Genomic DNA, 27466 nt, shown 5'->3' with positions numbered 1-27466 from the left:
TTTACAGTATCTGCTCTGTCTCTTTATTACAGACTGGATTTGAACCTCGGACCACCTCACTTCCAGATCATACCTACTGCAGTTATCAAGCAGCCCGCACACTTCTCATGATTTGCTCATACAGTATATCCACTCTAGCATTCCCTATCTGCCCCTTCATTAAGACTACATTAGGACCTCTGACCACCTCACTCCCAGGGCACACCTAAAGCATTGATTGTCTTACTTATTCACTCACGTCTAAGGATCTGCTCATATTTCTTAACCAGTAGTATTTATCTGCCCTCCCTCTCCATTTTAGACTGAATTAGGACCCATGACCATCTCCCTCCCTGATCATGCCCACTGCAGTCTGCTCAGTCCACTCATTCCTCATGATCTGCTCAAATCTCTGATCAGTCTACTTTATCTGCTGTCTCTCTATTTTAGAGACTGGATTAGGACTCTGGACCACCGCACTCCCAGATCATCACAACCCACTACCACGCTGGCACTCTCCCAGCAGACTCTCTCCATGCTAGCACAAGGCACTGAATACTTACGTGGCGTCGTACATCGTCCAGGCTCAGCACCACGCCTTTGTCGTTGTTGTTCTTGTGATGTGGCTTCTGACACTTCAATGTTCTGTAGATTTTATGCTTTATTACCTACAGGGAAGAAAAGATTTGAGAGGTGAGATGTGGCAAATGCAAAAGAGGGCGAAATAAATAAACCAGTGAGCACTGAGTGAGCGGCAGCAGAGGAAAAAAAAAAAAGTGAAGAATGACACCCTGTGAGCGCTGAGGATGAGCGGGATGCAGGTCAGCTTATTTGGCTAATTAGTTGGCTCAGTTACAGCTAGTCAGTCACCATGATGGATCTTAAACTTCAAGGACTGACTGCGCCTTTTCATCAAATCTCCCTTTTGTTATGTGAAATTTTGCCTACAAGTTGATAAATATTTTGTATGTGTTTATTTGTAACTTGGGCAAAGCAATGTAATATTAGTGTTACATTTGTGAGAAGCATTCATGTTCAAACCAAGCCCCCCCCACCCGGGACTAAGTCAGGAAAGTGAATTTTTTAGGGTTGGGGGAAATGCCTCAAACAAGTCTGGCCAATATCTCTGTGCTGAAGTCTCTGAGTCAACCCCCTCAGGAAAGCCAGGCTGCCTAACTGCCAAGCTTCACCTTAACACATGGTTTGGAGGGCAGGTGTGATGGTGTTCTATCCTCCCATTGGTCTGAAGTATGGCAGTTTGGAATTGGCTTGTATGAAAAGCCTTTAAGTACCACAATGCCCTATTGGCTCTAGGGGATGGGCAGACAACCTACAAATTTGCTTACTTTACCTCGCCCTCTCTTTCTCTTTTACCAAACTGATGAAAGAGTATCTCACACCATGAACTGAAAAGGACAACACAATGAAGAGCACAGCTCGGCAGCCATATTGAGACAGGCATGCGGCCTGTTCTGAAGAAAGCGGACCACAAAATGAGGACTTAACTAGAGACATTTAAAGTAACTACAAGTTTGTGTGACGCCTGAAACTACACATCAACATTTATCAGGTTGTATTGTTGCCAATATTCAAATGCACTTTGCATATTGTTATTATTTATGAATATTATCAATAATACATTATTTAAATTGTAAGTTAACTCCTGCTTGTCTTTTACTACACCTAATTGCCTGAAGTTATACATGTAGAATGGAAGGTGGGGAGAAGTTATATGGTACAATATGTTATAAACAGTGGTCAGTCTGTGAGATTTGAGGCATTTTGACAAAGGCTACATATTAATAATACAATATGGGAAAGTAGAGTAATATATTACTTTACCAAGACAAAACACTCCCTAAAAGTGCTCTGCATCATAATATACAGGGCCACTCACCTCATACAGATAGTCGAAGAGCTCCAGGATGGTGAGAATACTGGCACCGATGAACAGGCCCATCTGACCACCAATGTCTCCTTAAGATGGAATACAAAGACACCAGAAATGAAGAGATGTGCCGCAAATATAAAAAGAGGGTCAAGCCGAGTTTACGCTACCACTCAGAAGGGACCAGATTCTGATTATTGCACACATAGTCTGACATAGACTGGATTTTAATGTGAGCACCCCAAACTAATATGGCATACATTTGTTTTCATATTCCAATTGTGTTTACACTCCCATCAGATTTCCAATGGAGGATGTGACTTGATGTTGTTAATTTTGTGCATCATGCGACACAATAAAATAATAATGATGGGAATCCATGATTGTCCTTACAGGTGGCACAGTGGTAGTGCTGCTGCTTTGCAGTAAGGAGACTGTGGAAGATTGTGGGTTCGCTTCCCGGTTCCTCCCTGTGTGGATAGCGCTTTGAGTACTGAGAAAAGCGCTATATAAATGTAATGAATTATTATTATTATTATTACATCTTACCTGTATCGCCATGTATGTAGAGTTTACATATACATTCAATATAATCCGGAGATGTCGGAAAACTCTCAGGCCACATTTAAACTGTGTAATGTGAACAACATGGAAATCAGATTGGAGTTTTTCACCAATTCTGATTCAGGCATCGAGAGCTGAAAGAGTAAACGTGGCCTTAGATTGACCAAAATCCTCTCATCTGACTTACCCAACAGCCCCGCCACCTCATAGGCCTTCTTCTGCTCGATAGTCTCATAGTTGAGTGCCTCAAAAAAGATGTCCAGGACTAGAATGTTCTCTCTGGGTTGAAGTGGGAGACAGAGAAATAAGATGTGAGCAAGGAGGGAGTTCATTAAAATGGCACTAAACAGTAGAGGTGGAGACAAAGATGGCAACCTGTTTATTGCATGTGGTCTCAACCTCGTTAACAGCACACGTGGTAAAGGACTCTATACAAGACAGCACCCTAGTGCCAACCATGCCCTTCATAGTAACAGATACAAGTGCTGCATGACTGAGAGAGTCTGCTGTCTCTTTATAAATTAGCAACCTAATCGGCCATTGGGTTCACGGGGTTCTCGTTTAGCCTAGGCACGGAAAAAGGCTACCGAGTTACCCAGTGGCACAAGTTTTATCTACATTTCTTCCATTTCAGGTGTGTATGAATTCCTATGGAGACACTCTCTTCTGAGCCAAGACAAATTTTCTAAAAGTCCTAATGTGCCATCTGCATTTAGTCATATCCTTATATTATTTCGCTTGTGTGTCCATCTGTGCTCGATATAAACAACAGTTGCCACAACTACTATATCCCTCCATGACAATAGTGAGGAATTTGTGTTCCTGGCAGAGTTTTGCTCTTAGGCTTATCTTCAAGTCTTCAGTTCTTCAATGTGACCAGTTATCGACTGTGGTATTTGACTGTTTATTGGGTGCATACTTTGTTACTGACCGAAACTGTGTTATGACGCCACCATTTTACATCTCCTTTTTCCTTCACCTCAACGTAAGCCTCCCGATAAAATGAAAAGGCACACACAGCCTAGCGGCGGCCAACAGAAATGCTTTCGCCAGCCTACATACTCAGACCAACGCACAGAAGCAGAAACATCGACATCACGCCAGACCAACCAGCACAGGAACGATGCCTTAGTACAGCGGTCTTCAATCACAGACCTGGAGGACCGCAGTAGCTGCAGGTTTTTGCTCCAACCCAACTGCTTAATAAGAAGCACTTATTGCTCAAGTAACACTTCTGTTTCACTTTAGTTGTCTTGCTCGTTAATATTTTGAACCCTTATTGCTTATTTTAGTCTTAAACAGCCATATTCTTGGCTTTTAATTGCTCATAATTAGCAATAACATGCAAATGACAAAAGAGACCAGCATTTCTCCATCTAGCTTGTTACTATTTACACTTGTGTGTATTTATCATGTACTATTGGGTTAAATTAAATACTTGGAAGGAAATTGAAGAGGAAAAAGTGAAGGACTGAGAATTACTCCTCCATTTTAGCCTTCAAATCATTTGGATGATATCCTTAGAAAGGGAAAGAAAATCCAGGATATAAGAATGACCTGACATAGCAGATTTAAAGCACTAACAAAAGCCATGAAATTAAATTATTGGCAAGAATTGCTTTCTAATTAAGCAACAAGGTTAGAACAAAAACCTGCAGCCACTGTGGCCCTCCAGGACTGTGATTGAGGACTCCTGCCTTAGAACAACAAAGACAACGTATGACAAACCACAGAGCGACATTATCCGAAGATCAGCGGCAGCAAGTCTTGCAACCTAGCAAGACGAAAAACCAATTACACACAGAACCTTTCTGAAGAGCAGCGGCAAACTGCCAGACAACAAGAAACATTACGACGGAAAAACTACAGGGATTCCATAACACTGACAACTCCAAACAAGATATTCCCTTTATATTACGGCGTAGGCAATTCCCCGTTCGTTTAGCATATTCTATAACTATCACCAAGTCACAAGGACAAATGTTTAATAATGTCGGAGTTTATTTGCCAGGCCCTGTTTTTACCCATGGCCAGTTGTACATTACATTTTGCAGAGTTACATCGAAACTCAGTAAACATACAGGTACTTGCGGGTTACACACAGGGGAATATTTTCGCAGATAATAACGTTTATGTAACAAATTGCGTTTTCCGACAGTTATAGATGCCAGTATACTACATTACCTGATGGCCACACATACTGACTTACACGTGCCCTGCATTTCCCTTCTTATCCAATATGTTGTGTTAACCTGTTCATGTTACACTTTCTATTGTAAATATTCATGCTGTTGTAAGGGACTATAATAACATCCCATAGTAATCATGTGACTATTGTAATATTGAGTCCTCTTCTCACAAGTCACTACTTATTCAAATAATCTGATTTATTACTGTAACGTGTGATGATCTTCTCTCCCTCATCATCAGTTCATTAACGCTTTTATTCTTGCACAGTTTTTACGAGCATGCTTTGCTAGTCCTGGATTAATTTACATCTGAGTCCGAGTGTGCCAGTCAGTGTCAGGCTGTGGAAAGTGAATGGATTAATAGGAAAAGGAAAGAGAACCATACAGGAATTTGGACCGTACAAGGACCCACTCTTCTTGATAGAATACACAGGCTTCCCCTGCTTTATGAAAATTCAAGTATTCCAAGAAAGTCTTTTGATGCCCTTTTTCCTTTTATGAATCACAATGCAGCTGAATTTTCATGGTAATGAAGACCCATTCTGGGGCAATTTTTAAATCCACCCCACTAGTGGTAAAACCTGATCATCTGTGTTTTCTGTCAGCACACTGGCAGATAAACCTTTTCAACACAACTGAAAGATGCGTTGTGGAAAACCAAAGGGTACAAGAGAAGAAAAGAAAACAAAGCCATAAACAACAAACAAGATTCATGGTCAAGAACATAAGCAAGAGGTGAAAATCAAAATTAACATGCAAGAAGTTTTGCACAAGGCGTTTTTGAGAGTTTTGGAATCTGCCTATTGGATAAGAAAGCCATCCTTTTATTCTGTTGTGTTGATTAAGCAAAGGTTGCGACCTCAAGAGACCATGCCCCTAGAAACACGCGGAAGCCGACCTAATGTTGGGATTACAAAATGGTGGCAAACTGAGAACCTAAAATGGCATCCAGGAAGTTGTGAAACAAAACACAACCTCTGAACCATTACAAACTTCAAGTAAATAACAAAAGGAACAGAATCCTCAACCTCAGTAACACTCAGAACAAGTACAAAAGTATCTTATAAACATCTACACGTGGAAGTGTGTGTGTCTGTCTGTCCATCCAGCCCAGGTGGTGGTGGAGTGGGTGTTGATAGACAAGGGAGGCGAGCATATCGGCAAAATGAAACTGCCGAGGAAAGAGAAACTCGCTTAGCCACTGTCACGCACGCACACTTAGGGATCCGCGGAAGGACCCAAGACGTAACATGCAACCTCATGCCAAACGGGAATGGTGGAGCACTAACTTCTCTGTTTTCCCAGAAAGAAGGAAGCGTCGCCACCCTGAATCCACAAGTCTATGACCACGCCTACCCACTTACTCCTAGTCCTTCCCTCTGGTGACATCATAGCTCCCAGCATCCAGTTCACCGACAATTCCCAGCATTCCTCTGGCACTTCCGGTCCCCCCTCTAGAAATGTCCCCATTTTGCCATTTTTCTTTGTCTTGTGTTGAATGTATTACTATTCCCTGGACCTAATTGTACCTTATTGTGCAGAGTGTACAGTATACGGGGCCGGAAAACCCCAAACCTTTTTCGTTTCTCTTGTCATCATTTACACCACTAATGCACAAGGTAGGTGAGCACATCGGCAAAACAAAACCTCCAAGGAAAGAGAAACTCGCTTAGCCGCTAATGCACAAGGTAGGTGAGCACATCGGCAAAACGAAACCTCCAAGGAAAGAGAAACTCGCTTAGCCGCTAATGCACAAGGGAGATGAGTACATCGGCAAAATGAAACTGCCGAGGAAAGAGTAGCTCTCTTAGCCACTAATGCACAAGGGAGGCGAGCACATCAGCAAAATGAAACTGCCGAGGAAAGAGAAACTCGCTTAGCCGCAAATGCACAAGGGAGGCGAGTACATCGGCAAAACAAAACCCTCGTGGAAAGAGTAGCTCTCTTAGCCACTAATGCACAAGGTAGGTGAGCACATCGGCAAAACGAAACCTCCAAGGAAAGAGAAACTCTCTTAGCCACTAATTCACAAGGGAGGCGAATGCATCGTCAAAATGAAACTGCCGAGGAAAGAGAAACTCACTTAGCCGCTAATGCACAAAGTAGCTGAGCACATCGGCAATATGAAACTGCCCAGGAAAGAGAAATTCGCTTAGACGCTAAAGCACACCTCGGCAAAACAAAATAGCTGAACAGCTCCATTTGCGATGTGAGAGAAATATGCTTTCAGTCATATTTTAAGAAAATGAAGAATGATTAACTGAGCATTATTGTGGATCAATGGATGATCATTGCGAATTTTGCCATTCAAAAAATTTTCAATAGTTTGTAGGAGCCTGGGCTTACATAGCTAGTACCAAACAGCAGCGTAAAATTCAATCATGACACTGCAAAGTCATTATAAGTGTACCTTGGAGCAGAAGAATCTGTTTGCAATGGAATCTTGCTGTAGACCTGCAAAACTCCACTCCATTGAGGAGCCAATGAAATTGTATCCATCTGATGCTGTGGCCTTTGCATTATTCATTAGTGATGTTATACGATACATCCAGTCATTTGCGTCTTTCTCAATATGCCCATTTCAAGGAGTACCTTGCACTTCATTCCAATAAAACATCCTTAAACTATGTCTGAGGTTAGGGCAGTAGGACTGCTATCTCACTAATGAATGGCCAGAATTACTTTTATTTTTATTTTTTGACTGATTTTTAAAGTTTGTCCTGTTTCATTACTACATGGCCAGAGCCACGGGGACAGCTAGTACAGATATATCAGTTTGTGGAGTGTGCTCAGATGCTCTTGGATGCAGGTGGCGATGTCTCGATGTGTCGGGAAGGCGGCTGTTCTACTGGCCAGTGAACGTCTATATATGTATGAGGTTGATTTGGATTATGCCACATTCATGAATACACAGTTACAAGACAATTGTGATTTATAAATGTAAATGTCAAAATAAGGTGGATACACCAGGTTTGATAAATCTGATTTTTTTTTTTTTCAAGTGCGAGCATTTTCCTGTTTTTTCTCTTGCTCATATTTTCACACTCGAATTGATGCAAAGCTTTATGATGCTATGGAGCGAGTGATGACCGATTAGCGAAGGATTTGTTGTTTTTCAACGACTCATTTCAGTGATTCACACAAATTGATTCACAAGCACAAACAAGTCGATTTAGCACAACAGGATCTTTGTAGTGCCTGCAGGATGTCGTCAAGGTTCTTTGTTTCACACGTAGATATTTAAAGAACGTGTTCAAGTAACACACATCTGATTCATTATTCTTAACTAGCCCTGTGCGCCCAACTATGTTGCGTGTGTTAAAGTTGTCTGTGAAGGGCTCCCTGTTTAAACGCGGCTGTCAGTCGTGAACTGGGCCCTTCATCGCACAGCATCTACTCGTAGTCGAAGGCTACACATTCAGAAAGGAGAAAACTATCAACGGGAAACACATCTGGAAATGCACTGAATGTAGGATTGGAAAATGTTCGTGCATTAATTAATTGGATTTTTTGATATTCTTGCTTTCGCCTTTTATACGTTCAATCATTGCCTTTGGCTAATACATTTTCTGTAATAATTTTGTTGCGTTTGCCTTTATTCGAAGCGCCCAATTGAGGTCGCCCTTTTGAAGCTCGCCTTTTTGTGCGCTCCCTTATTGAAGGATACCGTGTCGGTTGATCATGAATTCGCGGACAAACAAAGATCAAGATCCAGATGAAGATTAGTTAATTTAAAGCACAACAATTTGTTTAGTTTGAATGTCTGTGTTTTGAGGTGTGACTGGAGTACTACAGTCTTCAGTAGTATAAGCCTGGAGGAGATTCTTAATGCAATGCCTATGTTTTAGCTGTCTCTCTACTGCCATCTAGTGCTTCTTCTTCTAATTCATTCGTGGACAAACAAAGATCAAGATCCAAATGAAGATTATATATAGAGATTATGTTTGATTCTTTTAAGTTTGAAATGAGTCATTACAGCTCCACGAGGACTCTGTCTCTGGTGATTCCCTTGTTCATCATACAGTTACAATTTGAATGTATTGAGTCTTATATATAAACGTCTACATGTGGAAGTGTGTGTCCCTGTCTGTCTATCTGGCCTGGAAGTGTGAGGCTACAGCATGTAGCGCCTGTTGCCAAAGTGAAACCGCCAACAAAAGAGAAGTGGACTCGGGTAAGAGCTCCACCTCCGAGGAAACAGAAAATTCGCTTAACCACTAATAACACAAGCGAGGCGAGCACGTCGGAAAAACAAAACCTCCGAGGAGAGAAAAATTTGCTTAGCCGCTGACAGACAACGGTGGCGAGCACATCAGCAGAAACAAAACCTCAGAAGAAAGACAAAGTCACTTAACATCGGCAAAACAGTATCCCTTTTACTTTTCCTCCTGCCACTAATACACAAGCGAGGCGATCACATCGGCAAAACGAATCCTCTTGGAGAGAGATGCCCAGAGTAGTTCCTTTTAATTACTTGACATCTCTGCATTTCAATTTTTTTTCTGTCGATTTCAATACTTTCTATGACCCCAGGCTTTTTACAGCACGGGCTTACATAGCTAGTTTTATACGATTTGTTATTGGATTCAATTTAAAAAGAATATATAAAAATAATATTACACTAATACATTTATGTTTCTTTATAATCCAATAAATTAAACCTTATGAAAATATCATACTAATTTCTGTCAAATTTTTTGCTTGAGTTTTACTTTAACTAGAGATGGGAAAATGATACCGAAGTGCCGAACCTTGTGTCAGTTAATCTGAAGCATAGTGAGTTGAATCACTGTGTCGGAGCTTGTGTCAAAGCACCGCTGTCGTATGACTTGTAATGTTTGAAGCTTCGAACGTCACCAGTGCTTCACAGTGCGCTTTATTGGTTTGACAGCTTTGGTGCTAAATTAACAGGTAGCCTATATAAAATGCATCATTCTCATTCAACAATGTTGGGCTGTGAGGAGAGAGAGATTTGGATAGTTTTGGTGACAGATGGCGACTAACTGTGGAAAACGGTGTTCAAAAGTTAAGTAGTACAAATGGACAAGGACCTTAGCAGAATAAAATGAACACCGACTTTTCTGACCTTTTACTGGTGACATGAGACTGAAACAGTGAGGGATGCTTCATTTGCACTCTTGAGAGCGTGACGTGACCTCAGTTAACCACCAGATGTCGCTGTTCATACTGGGGCTGAGACTTCAAAGCTTCAAATCATATTTGGAACAAATAGAAAGAAAGCCTCAAAGCTTCATGAGTTTGAGTTTAACCTGCATTACTTCCCGTGAACAAGTTGCACGATTCTTGTTCATTTGATTCTCAAACTCAATCGTTATCCAAGAATTAGGAATCCTCGTTCATGTTATTCATTTACATTTATTCATTTGGCCAACACTTTTATTTAAAGCAACTTGTAACTTCTGAGATATAATTGGTTACAGTTCTTTTTGTTTTTCAATTGGAGCACAGGCGGGTGAAGTGAGGGTCACACAGTGTCAGTGGTGGGAGTTGAACTCATAACCTCAGGGTTTGAAGTCTAAACTCTTAACCACCGTGCTACTGCCTGCCTATTCATAGACTGAATAATTACCTGAGAAAGATGCACAGCACATGATTCTCATTCATTTGATTCCTAAACTAAATCATTACCCAAGAATGAGGTGCAAGACTGTCATTCATTTCATTTGTAAACAGAATCATTACCTGAAAACAAAGAGCTTGATTCTTGTTCATTAAATTCGTAAACTGACTCACTACCCAAGAACGAGGCACACAATTCTTGTTTATTTGATTCTTAAAATGAATCATTACCTGAAAAAAAAGGTGCATGATTCTCATTCATCTAATGCGTAAAGTGAACCATTGACCAAGAACAAGGCACTAAATTCTTGTTCTGTTGATTTGTAAATTGTATCATCACCTGAAAACAAAGAGCATGATTCTCATTCATTTGATTCATAAACTGAGCCATTACCAAAGAATGATGTGCACATTTCTCAATGTTTTGATTTGTAAATGGAATCATTACCCGATAACAAGATGCACAATTCTCCTTCATTTGATTCTTGAACTAAATCATTATTCGAGAATGAGCTGCATGATTGTTCATTTGATTCATAAACTGAATTAAGCACAAGGCACACAATTCTTCTTTATTTGATGTGTAAACTGAATCATTATCTCCTAACGACTTGCACAATTCTCGTTCACTTGTGCTTGTCTAACTGATTGTCTTATTTGAATTATGCAGTTTAACTATGTTGTTGTCAGGACAAGGTCAATGGATTATCAGCATATTAAATATTTAATACATGTAACTCTGTTCAGATTCATGATTCTCATTCACTTCACTTCTGATTCTTTCGGGTTCAAACTGAATTAATACCGGGATTCTCTCTTTTATCATACAGGCACAATACAGTACCAAAATGTTTATATTTGAGCATGCCAGTTATTTGTTTTGTTACCACTTATTATTGGAATTGTTTTAAATTGAATATATAAACATAACAGTAAACTAATATATTAACAGCCCTTTGTAGCTTCAACAAAATCATCACATAAATTGAACCTGATAAAAATATTTTTCTATTTGAACAATTACTTGCTTTACACTTTAACACACACACTTTTGTATGGCTTATTAATTGCACACAGCATGCATCATTCACTGATTATTTCAAGTTCAATCGTAATCATTATCTGAGAATGAGTCACACAATCGTCGTTCATTTCATTCACAAAGTGAATCAACACTGAGAAAAATTCATGTTGTCATGAGGAGAAGCACCTTCCGGGCTTGTCAGAGGTAAGCACTATCACCACAGGACACCAGGGGGCGCAATCACTAACACTTCTCTCTCTTTAATCAACCACATCTTCTAGAAGATGTCCACAGGGGAGGGTTTGCAACTAACCCCGCCCCTTCCAGTGCTCAAGCTATAAAATTGAGGCTCTCCCAGAAGGTGGCGTATCATTCAGGAGATGAGTCACCTGTACTACGGAGCTCCGACTCGGACGGTTGACTGCTTGTTAAAGCCTTTAAGCACGCAGGCAACGGCCATTTGTGTTTGTGTGAGTGTTGTACCAAAGAGCGATTGTTATTTTGAGTTTGAACCTTGTTTTGAAGTAAACAGGGTGGACAGGTTGGCTCCCTAACATTTCCTCTTGATTCATATCTTACCCTCGACCAACGATAACATCACTTGTGATTCTCTAATGTCACGTATCGTCCTATTTTAATTTTGTATTTTAAGTATGATGTCATGCTTTGTGCTTTCAAACAGGACAATGTCATACAATATGAATTGTCAACATACAGTGCATCTGGAAAGTATTCACAGCGCATCACTTTTTCCACATTTTGTTATGTTACAGCCTCATTCCAAAATGGATTAAATTCTTTTTTTTCCTCAGAATTCTACACACAACACCCCATAATGACAACATGAAAAAAGTTTACTTGAGATTTTTGCAAATTTATTAAAAATAAAAAAACTGAGAAATCCCATGTACATAAGTATTCACATCCTTTGCTCAATACTTTGTCGATGCACCTTTGGCAGCAATTACAGCCTCAAGTCTTATTGAATATGATGCCACAAGCTTGGCACACCTATCTTTGGCCAGTTTCGCCCATTCCTCTTTGCAGCACCTCTCAAGCTCCATCAGGTTGGATGGGAAGCGTCGGTGCACAGCCATTTTAAGATCTCTCCAGAGATGTTCAATCAGATTCAAGTCTGGGCTCTGGCTGGACCATTCAAGGACATTCACAGAGTTGTCCTGAAGCCACTCCTTTGATATCTTGGCTGTGTGCTTAGGGTCGTTGTCCTGCTGAAAAATGAACCGTCGCCCCAGTCTGAGGTCAAGAGCGTTCTGGAGCAGGTTTTCATCCAGGATGTCTCTGTACATTGCTGCAGTCATCTTTCCCTTTATCCTGACTAGTCTCTCAGTTCCTGCCGCTGAAAAACATCCCCACAGCATGATGCTGCCACCACCATGCTTCACTGTAGGGATGGTGCCAGGTTTCCTCCAAACGTAACGCCTGGCATTCACACCAAAGAGTTCAATTTTTGTCTCATCAGACCAGAGAATTTTCTTTCTCATGGTCTGAGAGTCCTTCAGGTGCCTTTTGGCAAACTCCAGGCGGGCTGCCATGTGCCTTTTACTAAGGAGTGGCTTCCGTCTGGCCACTCTGCCATACAGGCCTGATTGGTGGATTGCTGCAGAGATGGTTGTCCTTCTGGAAGGTTCTACTCTCTCCACAGAGGACCTCTGGAGCTCTGACAGAATGACCATCGGGTTCTTGGTCACCTCCCTGACTAAGGCCCTTCTCCCCCAATCGCTCAGTTTAGATGGCCAGCCAGCTCTAGGAAGAGTCCTGGTGGTTTCGAACTTCTTCCACTTACGGATGATGGAGGCCACTGTGCTCATTGGGACCTTCAAAGCAGCAGAATTTTTTCTGTAACTTTCTCCAGATTTGTGCCTCGAGACAATCCTGTCTCAGAGGTCTACAGACAATTCCTTTGACTTCATGCTTGGTTTGTGCTCTGACATGAACTGTCAACTGTGGGACCTTATATAGACACGTGTGTGCCTTTCCAAATCAGGTCCAGTCAACTGAATTTACCACAGGTGGAGTCCAGTTAAGCTGCAGAAACATCTCAAGGATGATCAGGGGAAATAGGATACATCTGAGCTCAATTTGGAGCTTCATGGCAAAGGCTGTGAATACTTATGTACATGTGCTTTCTCAATTTTTTTATTTTTAATAAATTTGCAAAAATTTCAAGTAAACAGTTTTCACGTTGTCATTATGGGGTGTTGTGTGTAAAATTCTGAGGACAAACATGAATTTAATCCATTTTGGAATAAGGCTGTAACATAACAAAATGAGGAAAAAGTGATGCGCTGTGAATACTTTCCAGATGCACTGTAGTAAATATTAACTTTCTTATTTATAATTATGTTTGAATTATGTGATTATATATTTGCAGAGCAACTCATTCATATGGGACAACCTCCACCAAAACATTTTTTGTCTGCTGCTGTTCCCAGATCCTAACTGATGAATATAATTAATCACTTCACTTAAACAGATAATTTGAAATAATTGAATAAGTAAAGTGAATTGAAATGTCATAATGAAGCTGTGGGTCTGCAACCTGCTGGGCAGGTTGTTCGGGACGAGACTGGAGGTTGGCAATGCCCAATTCCACCCTCAGTGATTCTCCCAGCCAACACTACACTAATGGTACGCTGTGGGGTGGGATGCTGGCGATGGCATATCCCAAATCTTGGTGAACGCCACAACTGACACTACAGTCAATGGCAGTCCTCATGGGGCAGGGCTGGAAGTTGGTGATGTCAAATCCCGGTCTCAGTGTTTCTCAAAGCCAATATTGTGCTGACAGACAATCCTGATGGTGCAGGGCTGGCGGTTGGTGACATCCAATTCCAGCCTCAGTGATTCCTAGAGACAATGTGGTGCTTAAAGACAGTTCTCAAGGAACAGTGTGGGGCAGGATGTTGGCAACGCCCAATCCCAAATCTATGATTGTCACAGCCAGCATTGCACTCATAGGCAGTCCTCATGGAGTTGGGCTAGATGTATGGGGCAGGGTTAGAGGTTGGTGATGCCCAATTCCAGTCTCAGTGATACCCACAGCCAACACTGCACTCAGAGACCGTTCTCATGGAGCAGGGCTAGGTGCTTGGCACAGGGCTAGAGATTGGTGATACCCAATCCCAGTCTCAGTAATACCCACAGCCAGCGCTGCACTCAGAAATAGTCTCACAGTACGGGGCGGGGCTGGTTATTGGTGATACACAATCCCTGTCCAAGGGATTGTCATGGCTGATGTTGTGCTCAGAGGCAGACCTGGTAGTTAATGATGTCCCATCCCAGTCTCAGTTAGTCTCACAGCCAACACTGCGATCACATACAGATCTCACTTTACAGGGCAGGGCTGCATGTTTGGGGTGGGACTGGTAGGTGGTGACACCTGTCACACACGTGCAGATGAGAGGCAGCTAGAAGGACAAAAAGAAGGTTATTCCACACCAGGCCAGGGGATGGCGGGGTGCAATAAACCTTTCTCTTTTACCCCTGCAGAACAAACTCAGAAAATTCTGCCTCGATCTGTACACTGCTGTGCTACCAGTCTTCACTCTTTTTGCAGCCTTATTCAGGTATATGGGTGGCTGCCCCAAGCCTTTTTCCTTTGTCAAGGCGTTTCATTTCACACACCTCATCCCATTCTCAGTCTTACAGCCAACACGGCAGTGACATACAGATCTCACTTTACAGGACGGGAATGGATGCTGATGACAGCCCATCTCAGTCTTGGTTAGTCTCACAGCCAACGCTGGGGTTGTGTACAGATCTCACTTTACAGGGTTGTGCTGGATGTTTGGGGCGGGGCTGGATGATGGTGACACCCCATCCCAGTCTTGGTTAGTCTCAGAGCTAATTTTGCGCTCACAGGCTGTCCGCCACAGGCTACAGTGAGGTTTACTTGTGCATCTCGTGCTGTGGTTCCCTCACTTTGCCATATGAGTCTTCTCTCCTCATCCTAAACATCTTGGCTACAGAAAAAGGACATTGTAATAGTTGGAAAAGCCCATGAAAAAACAAAAAGCCATTCCATGAAATGTGAAATTAAAAGTGATGACTTCTAGTTAAGAACTTTATTATATACTAGCTGTGTAAGCCCGTGCTGTAAAAAGACCGGGGTCCTAGAAACTATTGAAATCGTCAGAAAAAAAATTGAAATGCAGAGATGTTCGGTGATTGAAAGGAACTGATCTAGGCGTCTCTCTCCTAGGAGGTTTTGTTTTGCTGATGTGCTTGCCTCGCTTGTGTTATTAGTGACTAAGTGTGTTTTCTGTTTCCTCGGAGGTGGAGCCGTTACCCAGACTCCACCTCTCACTTCTGGGCCGGACAGACACATACACTTCCACGTGTAGACATTTATATATAAGATTATTTAATTATGGGCAGTACCTTATTAGAGTTTGTTTTGATTACTAATATTATTACACACATTCTTTTAGTTGTTTTGTATCTTGGTGTTATCTGAGCAAAAATTTGGGTCATTCATATTTTTAGGCAAAGGAGTTTTTAGGAACAGATTGGCAGGGGAAGGTCAGGTCAGGTCAGGTTGGGGAGCATGCACCCACCACATGATGAAACAGATCAGGATCCTGGTTGGCAACCCCCCAGGCAGACATGTGGTCCAGTCCCACCCTCCAGAAATGACCCTCTATCTGCCGCAGCTAAGTGTTACGTGGGCATCCCCTTGGCCTGGTTTAGCCACTTGGGTCCTCAACAATGAGCGGGATCACCCTTGGGTAATCGTGCCACATGGCCGTAGTGCTGTTACTGACGCTCCTTCACAATGCAAGTCATGTGCCTCATTCAGGACTCCGTGAACAACACAAAGTCAAACTAGTGGTACCCAAGGATTCTTAGAAGAGACACAGTACTGAAGGAGTCCACTCTTCATCTCAGGTCACTGGTCAGCGTCCACGTCTCACAAACAGGAAGCACCAGGACTCTAAAGACTTGGACCTTCATCCTTTTGCAGAGATATGTCTGTAAATAAAATGGAAAAACATCTCCCCATCCCAGAGTCAGTCAGTGACGGCACACATTCTGTCTCACCACAACACTGAAACTGGGTTAAACAGATGGCTGGATGGACCAGTACAACCACCAGAGTTATTGGCGTGGAGAGGGAAACAACAAAAGACACACCGTCCGTTCTGACAAAAACCACCCCTGATGCCTGGCTGGCATCTACTAGGAATGCTCCCTGGCGGTCCTTACGAGATGTACTGCTCTGACTTGTTGAATTTCTTGGCCAAGTACTTAGCCGAGGCTTTGCTGGGGATCTTGACGAAGGAGAGCTCCTTGTTGTAGCGGGTCAGGTTGCAGGGGGTCTCACAGACGCAGTAATCATTGTCCTTTTCCACCAGGAAATCTAAAAAAATAAAAAAAAGGGTGAGAAGAGCAATGAATGGAGACCTGGAGGAGCGTGACTATGAAGAAATGCTTTGGCTTACTTGCTGTGGCGAGTGGCTGTGGCGGTAACCAGCCGGGACGCCTAGAAGGACCGGGAGAGGGACTACGCCTCCACCGGACCACAAGAGGGCAGCCGCCTTGGTTGGTATGGGGGCCACGGGAACGCAGCATGGAAGCTCAACCCTATAGGGGCCCGTGGTCACCACCAGGGGGCACCCAGATGCCTAAGAATCCCTGGACTTCAGCACTTCCACCACACCCGGAGGTGCTGGCGGAAGGAAAACCAGGGACACCCGGAGTGCTCATCGGGAGGCACCTGGAGCACGTCCGGGTGGACATAAAAGGGGCCGCCTCCCTCCATTTGTCAGCTGGAGTTGGGTGGAAGAGGACAGAGCTTGGAGAAGAGGAGTGGAGGCAGTGAAGAGAGGCATTGTTGAGAGACCTGGACTGAGGGTGCTTGGTGCAGGAGCACTGGGTTGTGTGCGGGACACTGTAAATAGTTGTAAATATGAATAAACGTGTGTTTGGCTTTGAACCATCAGTGTCTGCCTGTCTATGACCGGGCTGGTTCCCACAATGCATACATGCAGACTTTTATTGGCTGTGAATAAAATATTCTCAGCTAAAAAAAGAAAACTGTCTTTTGCCGCAAGCAATACCACTTTTTGTTTCTTGTTTTTCTCAGGAAAGCGTGTTTGCGAGGATATGGATGATACGGTCCTCAGGGAGTATTGATCCTCACACAGAATTTTTCATGCACTGGAGACAGGAGTTCTCATTATTAGGGGATGTTACCCGCTGCGGCCATTGACCTCCTAATAAGTTGTCTATTGGGACTATTGATCCTCAGCTGGAATTGTCTGTTTAGAATAAAGGTCCTTGGAAACAACTCTGTTTCTGGAAGAATATGGATTGTTAGAATACGTTGCCTGCTACAGATATTGACCTTCACAAATGCAGTGTGGGGGAGGGCTGCTGTCCCATTAATGTTGTTTACTGAGGATCAATGACCCCAAAACACACCGTAAGTCCTCTCAGGGGGTTGTCCATGGTAAGTTTTAATCACCAGAAGATGTTTCCGATTGAGGGTATTGATCCACCCCGACATAATGTTTAGGTGGAGAAAGCTTTTGGGAGGTTATCTGAACATTGCAAATTACTTTTATTGGATGATGGGGGTCCTTAATAGGCATTGACTACTCTAATATACTGGTAATCAGAAGAAATTTGTTTTGGGAATATTGATACTCTCAGGATATTGTCTATTTAGAGTAGGAGCCATGGAAGATAGAGACTCGTTGGAGGAATGAGGTCTATGGAAGACACTGCCGACTAAAGATACTGTTGACTGTCACAAAGTATAGTGTGTTCTGGGGGTGCTGGTCTGCTGGAAATGTTTATCAAGTTTCAACAAATAAAATGTCTTACACGATTAGAAGAAGAATATAAATGACAAGCTTCTCGAGTTAAGTGATGCTGACCAAGTAGGTGGAATCTACAGTGGTGGTCAAATGTTTTGAGAATGACCCAAGTGTTGGTTTTCACAAAGTTTGCTGCTTCAGTGTTTTTAGATCTTTTTGTCAGATGTTTCTGTGGTGTACTGAAGTAGAATTAGAAGCAGTTCATAAGTTTCAAAGGTTTTTATTGACAAGTTTATGCAAAGAGTCCATATTTGCAATGTTGGCCCTTCTTTCTTTATCAAGACCTCTGCAATTCACCCTGGCAGGCTGTCCGTCATCTTCTGGGCCCAATCCTTACTGATGGCAGCTTCCCATTCTTGCAGAATTAATGCTTGGAGTTTGTCAGTGTTGGTGGGTTTTTGTTTGTCCACCAGCCTCTTGATGATTGAGCACAAGTTCTCAATGGGGAGTTTTCTGGCCATGGACCCCAAATTTCAATGTTTTGTTCCCCGAGCCACTTTGTTGTCCCTTGTTCCCTTATGGCCCGGTGCTCCAGCATGCTGGATTGTTCATTGTTGGTCACCAAACTGTTCTTGGATGGTTGGCAGAAGTTGCTTTCAGAAGATGTTTTGGTCCCATTCTTTATTCATGGCTGCGTTCTTAGGTAAAATTGTGAGTGAGCCCACTCACTTGGCTGAGAAGCAACCCCACACACGAATGCTTTACTGTTGGCATGACACAGGACTGATGGTAGTGCCGTTCACCTTTTCTTCTCCAGACAATCTTTTTTCCGGATGCACCAAACAATCGACAAGGGGATTCATCAGAGAAAATGACTTTACCACAGTCCTCACAAGTCCAGTCCCTGTACCTTTTGCAGAATATCAGTGTGTCCCTGATGTTTTTCTTGGCTTCTTTGCTGCCCTTCTTGACACCCACCAGGCCATCCTCCAAAAGTCTTCACCTCACTCCCATCTGCGTGCTGCCATTCCTGATCAAGCTCTACACTGGTGGTGCCCCGATGCCGTAGCTGATCCCACTTTAGGAGACGGTCCTGGCGCTTGCTGGACTGTCTTGGATGCCCTGAAGCCTTCTTCACAACAACAGTGAAAATGATTTTTTGGGATTAAGTTCATTTTCATGGCAAAAAGGGACTTTGCAATTAATTGCAATTCATCTGATCACTCTTCGTAACATTCTGGAGTAGATGCAAATTGCCATCTTAAAAACTGAGGCAGCAAACTTTGTGAAAATTCATATCTGTGTCATTCTCAAAACCTTCGGTCACAACTGTACTGTATAATAAAAGACTGAAGTCTGTGCATCCGGTCCCTCTGAGCAATCTGATTGGTCAGCTTGGATTTGGTGATGCTATGGGAAGAGGAAATGCGAGCGTGAGACGCACGAGGAGGAGAAATGGCATGGGAGGTATGCAGAGATGACAGGTATAACAGCAGACAGGAGGCGAGAAAGACGCCACAAAAATAATGACAGAGTCTAAGAAGCAGGCTTTACGGGAACACGCTTGAGAGATGGAACAGCAGTTGGGAGACATTCACACACTTGTGAATACCAATAAAAGGAGCTGAAAGTGAGGTAAGAGATAACAAATATTTTGAAAATGTTTTATTTCTTCTCTTCAGCAAGTACAGTGGCTAGTAGCAGATAATGTAGAATCAGCAAAATACCTACAGTGGGACCTGAGCAGAATGCAGACTCAAGCAGATTTGTGGATGGGACGATGCAATTCAATATTAGACATGAATACACAATGTGAGGCCTGAAACTTGAAAGTACCTCTAATGAGAAGAACCCGAGAGCCCTAGTGGGCTCATCATATCTACGGTGCACCAAGACAGCAAACAGAAGCCATAAAGAAGACTAACAGGATTGTAAAAGCCAATCTCAGAAAATTAATGCTTTAAGTTAAAGTCATATTATTGTTTGCCTCATTTGAATACAATATAATTTTCTTTCATAGCTATAGATTTTGGTATACCCTTTAACCCCTTGTAAGTTAACATGAGATAGACCCTTCTTAGCTATATGTGGAATACAGCGTGTTAATTACTGTTAACAGTAAGTCAGCGTGCTTTGGAGTTGTCTCATTGCTAGCATGGACTGAAAGACCAATTTGCAGTTTGTAAGTGAGATAGGCATACAGTTTTCTGACCATTTAGAAATCGTTCAACTGTATGAGAAAACTTAAGAAACAAACAAGATCTAAAAGCTTCAAACAGAACTTTTCTTAAATCAGAACTTTACTTTGCAATACCAACTTTTCTCTATTTTTGTGTGAACTGTTTTACTTTTAATTTTTACTAAAGCTTTTAAAAACGAACATATTTTGTCTGTGGAATCATTTCATGTCAAGAAAGAGCACCACAAATGCAATGTTTGCTCTGAGGGTGTTGATGGAGAAGTTTAGAGAAGGCCAGAAGGAGTTGTATCGGGTCTGTGGACATTTAGAAAGCATATGACAGAGTGCCTCGAGAGGAGCTGTGGTATTGTATGAGGAAGTCGGGAGTGGCAGAGAAGTACGTAAGAGTTGTACAGGATATGTACGAGGGAAGTGTGACAGTGGTGAGGTCTGCGGTAGGAGTGACGGAGGTGGGATTACATCAGGGGTAGCCTCTGAGCCCTTTCTTATTTGCAATGGTGATGGACAGGTTGACAAACAAGATTACACAGGAGTCCCTGTGGACTATGATGTTTGCTGATGACATTGTGATCTGTAGCGAGTGTAGGGAGCAGGTTGAGGAGACCCTGGAGAGGTGGAGATATGCTCTAGAGAGGAGAGGAATGCAGGTCAGTAAGAACAAGACAGAATACATGTGTGAGAATGAGAGGGAGGTCAGTAGAATGGTGAGGATGCAGAGAGTAGAGTTGGCAAAGGTGGATGAGTTTAAATACTTGGGATCAACAGTACAGAGTAATGGGGATTGCGGAAGAGAGGTGAAGAAGAGAGTGCAGGCAGGGTGGAATGGGTGGAGAAGAGTGTCAGGAGTGATTTGTTACAGACAAGAGTGAAAGGGAAGGTCTACAGGACGGTAGTGAGACCAGCTATGTTATATGGATTGGAGATGGTGGCACTGACCAGAAGGCAGGAGACAGAGCTGGAAGTAGCAGAGTTAAAGATGCTAAGATTTGCATTGGGTGTGACGAGGATGGACAGGATTAGAAATGAGGACATTAGAGGGTCAGCTCCAGTTGGACAGTTGGGAGACAAAGTCAGAGAGGCAAGATTGTGTTGGTTTGGACATGTGCAGAGGAGAGATGATGAGTATAATGAGAGAAGGGTGCTAAGGATAGAGCTGCCAGGCAAGAGGAACAGAGGAAGGCCTTAGAGGAGGTTAATGGATGTGGTGAGAGAGGACATGCAGGTGATGGGAGTGACAGAGCAAGATGGAGAGGACAGGAAGATATGGAAAAAGATGATCTCTTGTGGCAACCCCTAACGGGAGCAGCCAAAAGAGGAAGAAGAAGGAAACATTTTAAGTGACAGGCTATTGCCAGAATCCCATGAAGTAAACTAAAGCTGTAGAACTTTGGTAACTGTGGGTAAACACAGCTACAGGAATGTTAGCGTTATATAGAGCCTTGATGTGAAGATATGCTTAAGTTATACAGTGCTTTTAAAAACTCTTCACCCCCCTTGGAGATTTTCACATTTTATTGTTATACAACATTGAATCCCAGAGGATTTAATTTCACCTTTTTGGCACAGATTAACAGAATGTCAAAGGGAAACCAGATCAGTGATCTCAATGAATTATAAATACAAAACCCAAAGTAACTGCTTGCAAGTCAGTGATCAGAAGATGGCAGCCATGACAGCTTTGATTCAGTGTGCTTGGGTCTCTCTATCAGCTCTGCCATTCCCAACCCTTTCTTCTTTACTAAAAACTGCTCCAACTCTGTCAGGTGTCATGGTGATCACGTGTCAACAGCATTCTTCAAATCCAGCTTCAAACTGTTCACTGGATTGAGATCCAGACTCCAAGACATTCCCATTGTTGTTTTGAAGGTTTGACTTTCTGCTTGAACTTGTTGTTTTGCTGGAGCACAGATGTTCTCCTGAAGCGCAGAGTTCTTGTAGACCTCATCGGGTTTCCCTCCTGCATCTCCCCAAATTCTGCTGCATTCATCTTCCCCTCACAAGTCTTCCAGGGCCTGCTGCAAAGAAGATGGTGTGTGTTTGATAATGTGCACCATAACGGGACGTTTAGTCCGAAGGCTGAAAAGCCTTGTCGCCTCGCCGCACATTTTGGTCCTATGGTCTCTATCAGCTCCATTCTACTTTTCAAAACTGCTCAAGCTCTGTCAGGTGTCATGGTGATCATGAGTGAACAGCCTCTGTCAAGTCCAGCCACAAATTCTCAAAGTCTGAATTGCCCACTCCAGGACATCACATTGTTGTTCACATTGAAGCCATTCCTGTGTTGCTCCAACTTAATGCTTGTGGGCTTGTTGTCTTGCTGGTCATCTCCCAGGGCGCAAGTTTCTTGCAGAACTCATCAGGTGTTTTCCGTATTTTGCTGTATTCATTTTCCCCTTATAAACCTTCCAGTGACTCCTGCAGAGAAACATTCCCTGATTGTGCCACGACCATGCTTCATGGTGGGATTGGTGTGTTTATAATAATATGCAATCTATTGTGGCATTTAGAACGATGGCAAGTGATGGCTCAGTTTTGGTCTCATCAGACCATAGAACCTTCTTCTAGCTGACATCAGAGTTTTCCAGGTGTCATCTTCTGACATGTCCTCTGTGTTTTTTCTCTTTGTCTCTTTACATAAAGCGGTGACTGGTGAAGCACCTGGGCACAGTTATTGTCTGCCAAGTCTCTCCAATCTGTTCAACTGTAGCTTGTCACTCCTTCAGAGTTCTCAGAGGTCTCCTGATGGCCTTTTTCACTCGTCTTCTTTGTTTTTTCTGGACGGTAAGCTCTAATAGATTTACAGTTCCGCCCCACTCTTTCCATTTCTTCATGATTGATTTAACTGGATTTTCAGTGACTTGGATATTTTCTGGTCTCCATCCCCTGACTTGAACTTTCCATAGAGTTGTTCGAACTGTTCTTTGGTTTTTACGGTGTAGGTCAGTCCACCATACAGACTCACCACAAGTTGGCCCTTACATATTCAGGTGCATTTAGACAACAATCAAGTGAAACCCCAGACAGGTGACCTTCATTGAACTAATTCTGGCACTTCTGAAACAAGTTGGCAGCATCAGTGAGGATTTAGAGGTGTCATGTTAAAGAGGGAGAAACCCCAGGAGATTTGTATGTTGTGTTTCATATTTGTAATTAATTTAGACCAATGAACTGTTTTCACTTCGATATTTGTTGTGGTGTGCAAAATCTGTAGATTTTTCTCTATATTTTTTATTATATTTTGCTCAAGACAACACTAGATGAACTTAAACACAGGACACATCAGAACATGTCCTCTTCCCAAATTGTACCTCACTTTTAAAATGGCTGTTCAAACAAAAACAGGAAGACATGGCGATGCCTCAGGATATCAGTTACTTTATAAACCGAGAAAGGATGGGCATCTGGGACAGCAAGTGGCTAAATGGGTTTGCAGCCTGGGAAAGGAAGATCATACTAGTAGGTTCTAAGCAACATCAAAAAGTTTTATTGTTTGGGAAAAAGGACATACTCAAAACTAATGAAAGAGTTTGAGCAAATCCATTCAACATATTGACATCCTGGATAAGGCAAAAATGGATATAATGAAGGTATTAGAATTAAACTTGATCCATTAGGATTAAAAGTCAAGACAGAAGTAAAGAATTTAGGGGTCATTATTGACTCTGACCTGAATTTTAAATCACAAATTAATCAGATTACTAAGACAGCATTTTTTCACTTAAGAAATAGAGCAAAAGTTAGACTTCTTATAACTCTGCAAGATGCTGAAAAATCAGTTCAAGCTTTTGTTTTCAGTCGGGTAGATTACTGTAAGGCACTCCTCTCAGGACCACCCAAAAAAGACATCAATCGGTTACGACGAGTGCAGAATGGAGCTGCCAGAATCTTAACTAGGAAAAGAAAATCTGAGCACATCACACCAGTCTTAGCATCGTTACACTGGTTACCTGTGTCATTTAGAATTGACTTTAAAATCCTGCTTATGGTTTACAAAGCCTTCAATAATCTGCTCCATCCTATATCTCAGAATGCCTTTCACTTTAGTCTCCAAATCGTAACCTTAGATCTTCAAATGAGGGTCTGCTTAAAATTCCAAGAGCTAAACTTTAAAGAAGTGGTGAGGTGGCCTTCTGCTGTTATGCACCTAAAATCTGGAATAGCTTACTGATAGAAATTTGCCAGGCTGATATGGTGGAGCACTTTAAAACACTGCTAAAAAACCCTTATTGTAACATGGCTTTCTCATAGCTTTATTTTAGTGTAACCCTGATATTCTGTATATGCATTTAATTATCATTATTATTCTTGGTGGCTCCGAAATCCATACTAACCCCTACTTTCAACTGCTGTTCTTTTTCCAGTTTTTCTATGGTGCTGATCTGCACCACCACCACCCGATCAAAGCACCATGCAGTCCCTCCATTGATGGATTCAAGGCCAGAGGTCCACATGACCGTCATTGTCTAATTCTTCCATGTGAAGCCTGAAAACCATGAGGACTGATTGAGATCATTTATGTTAGGTAGAATGGGGGCTGGGTGGTCTTGTGGCGTGGAACCCTTGCAGATTTTATTTTTTCTCCAGCCATCTAGAGTTTTTTTTTTGTTTGTTTTTTCTGTCCTCCCGGCCATCGGTCCTTACTTTTATTCTATGTTAATTAGTATTGCCTAATTTTACTTCTGTATTTTGTCTTTTTTCTTATTTTCTTCATCCTATAAAGCACTTTGAGCTACATGTTTTGTATGAAAATGTGCTATAGAAATAAATGTTGCTGTTGTTGTTTTTGAAACTCCTGTAGCATTTTAAAATAAATACGATGGACTACACGAAGAGAACAGAGCGACAGAAGAAGAGGAGAAAGTGGGCATCAGAAGAGGGTGCCAGGAACGTGCCTCTGTTTCCATCTGATCATCGGCAAAGCATCTCATGAACGACTATGAGTGCGAGATCAGACATTCATCCTTGACATCTTTTAAATTTTCGTAAGCTTTTTCTAAAGACTATACATACCCAGACTTTGCTATTCACATTTTCTTTTATGCTTTTCTCTACTGATATTATTATTCATGTAATAAATATCATGCTGCTTTTAACTTTCTATACTTCATATTCTTCATATTTAGAGTGATTGAAGTAATAAGGTAAATTTATTTGAGCACCTGGAGCAGTGCGAAAGTGCCATATGATTCAAGCTGCAAGGATTATCAAGCTGCGGGCGAAAAGCTCTGTCCAGTAATGAACAGTGCATTAAAGTAACACATTCACTGGTTCATAAATGGCCAGGGTTGTTTAGCATTTGTATGTTTGAATATATTCTTGGAGAACAAAGGTAATGTTTAGGTCTGAGATACACTATATTGTCAAAAGTACTGGGACCCCCCCCCCTCCCCCAAATTAATTACTTCAGGTGTTCCAATCACTGCCATAGGCACAGGTGTATAAACTCGAGCACCTCGGCGTGCAGACTGCTGGCTTCTACAAACATCTGTGAAGGAATGGGCCGCTCTCTGGGGCTCAGTGAATTCAAGAGTGGTACCCTGATGGGATGCCACCTGTGCAATAAGTCCATTTGTGAAATTTCCTTGCTACTAAATATTCAGCTGTTAGTGCTATTGTAACAAAGTGGAAGCAACTGGGAACATCAGCAACTCAGCCACGAAGTGGTAGGCCTCGTCAAATCAAAGAGTGGGGACGGCACATGCTGAGGTGTGCAGAAGTCGCCAACTTTCTGCAGAGTCAATAGCTACAAACCTCCAAAAGCTCAAGAGCAGTGTGTAGAGAGAGAGCTTCATGGAATGGGTCTCCATGGCCGAGCAGCTGTAGCCAAGCCTGACATCACCAAGTGCAATGCAAAGCGTCAGATGCAATGGTGTAAAGCCCACCGCCTGCCACTGGACTCTAGAGCAGTGCAGACGTGTCCTCTGGAGTGACGAATCACGCAATACGATGGACGAGTCTGGGTTTGGCGCTTGCCAGGAGAACGGTACTTTCCTGACTGCACTCTGCCCAGTGTAAAGTTTGGCGGAGGGGGGATTATGGTGTGGGGTTGTTTTTCAGGGGTTGGGCTTGGCCGCTTAGTTCCAGTGAAAGGAACTCTTAATGCTTCAGCATACAACGCCATTTTGGAGAATCTCATGCTCCCAGTATTGTGGGAACAGTTTGGGGATGGCAACAAGTCTGAGCACACACACCAATGCACAAAGCAAATTCTATAAAGAAATGGAAGAGCGAGTTTGTTGGGGAGGAACTTGAGTGGCCTGCACAGAGTCCTGACCTCAACCCGATAGACCACCTTTGGGATGAATTAGAGCGGAGATGGTGAGCAAGCCAGGCCTTGGGTGACCTCACAAATGCTGTCCTGGTCACAAACTCCCATAAACACACTCACTCCTACACCTTGTGGAAAGCCTTCCCAGAAGAGCTGAAGCTGCAAAGGGTGGGACAACTCCATATTAAAGCCTATGCATTAAGAATGAGATGGCATTAAAGTTCATGTGTATGTAAATGCAGGCGTCCCAATACTTTTGGTATGTATATCTAAGACAATGCACGCTGTTCGAGCCCATGATAAGACAAGACAAGACAAGATAGATAGATAGATAGATAGATGTGAAAGGCACTATATAATAGATAGATAGCTATGAAAGACACTATATAATAGATAGATAGATGTGAAAGGCACTATATAATAGATAGATAGATAGATAGATAGATAGATAGATGTGAAAGGCACTATATAATAGATAGATAGATGTGAAAGGCACTATATAATAGATAGATGTGAAAGGCACTATATAATAGATATATAGTGCCTTTCATATCTATCTATGTATCTAATAGATAGATAGATACTCTATTAATCCCAAGGGGAAATTCACATACTCCAGCAGTAGCATACTAATACAAAAAACAATATTACATTAAAGAGTAATAAAAATGCAGGTAAAAACAGACAATAACTTTGAATAATGTTAACGTTTAAGTAAGTCTTCTTGGAGTATTAGAGAAAGCAGACTGTGCTTGTGTAATTCATACAGTACTTGTGTGGGTTAAAGTGCTAGGGAATAATGAGCATGTGTATATGTCTTTCATACGGTACTTTTTGTGGTTAGGGCCTGTGTGTATGTATATATCTATGTAGGTGTGTGTTAATCTTAAAGTGCGACAGTAGACCAACCCAGTAATGAACTTGATGCATACACTTATCCTTAAAGAAAATAGGTAAAGGGTAAATAAAGGGAAATACTGTATCACAATAAC

At 42.2% G+C, this 27466-nt stretch overlaps 1 protein-coding gene across 2 annotated transcripts in view; it reads right to left on the bottom strand.

Annotated features, from left to right (window-relative positions):
• Window positions 1-27466, bottom strand: part of asic1b (acid-sensing (proton-gated) ion channel 1b) — a 572780-nt gene that overhangs the window by 19988 nt on the left and 525326 nt on the right. For both annotated transcript variants that reach the window (XM_051925074.1, XM_028798539.2), the window contains 4 exons: window positions 16451-16604; window positions 2619-2710; window positions 1877-1956; window positions 543-647 (listed from right to left, as the gene is read on the bottom strand). In XM_051925074.1, coding sequence (XP_051781034.1) covers window positions 543-647; window positions 1877-1956; window positions 2619-2710; window positions 16451-16604 — 431 coding nt within the window. The remainder of the gene's footprint in view (window positions 1-542; window positions 648-1876; window positions 1957-2618; window positions 2711-16450; window positions 16605-27466) is intronic.

The sequence above is a fragment of the Erpetoichthys calabaricus genome, chromosome 3, assembly GCF_900747795.2.
Source record: "Erpetoichthys calabaricus chromosome 3, fErpCal1.3, whole genome shotgun sequence".
Taxonomy (NCBI): Eukaryota; Metazoa; Chordata; class Cladistia; order Polypteriformes; family Polypteridae; genus Erpetoichthys; species Erpetoichthys calabaricus.
This window is presented reverse-complemented; position numbering and strand designations above follow the sequence as displayed.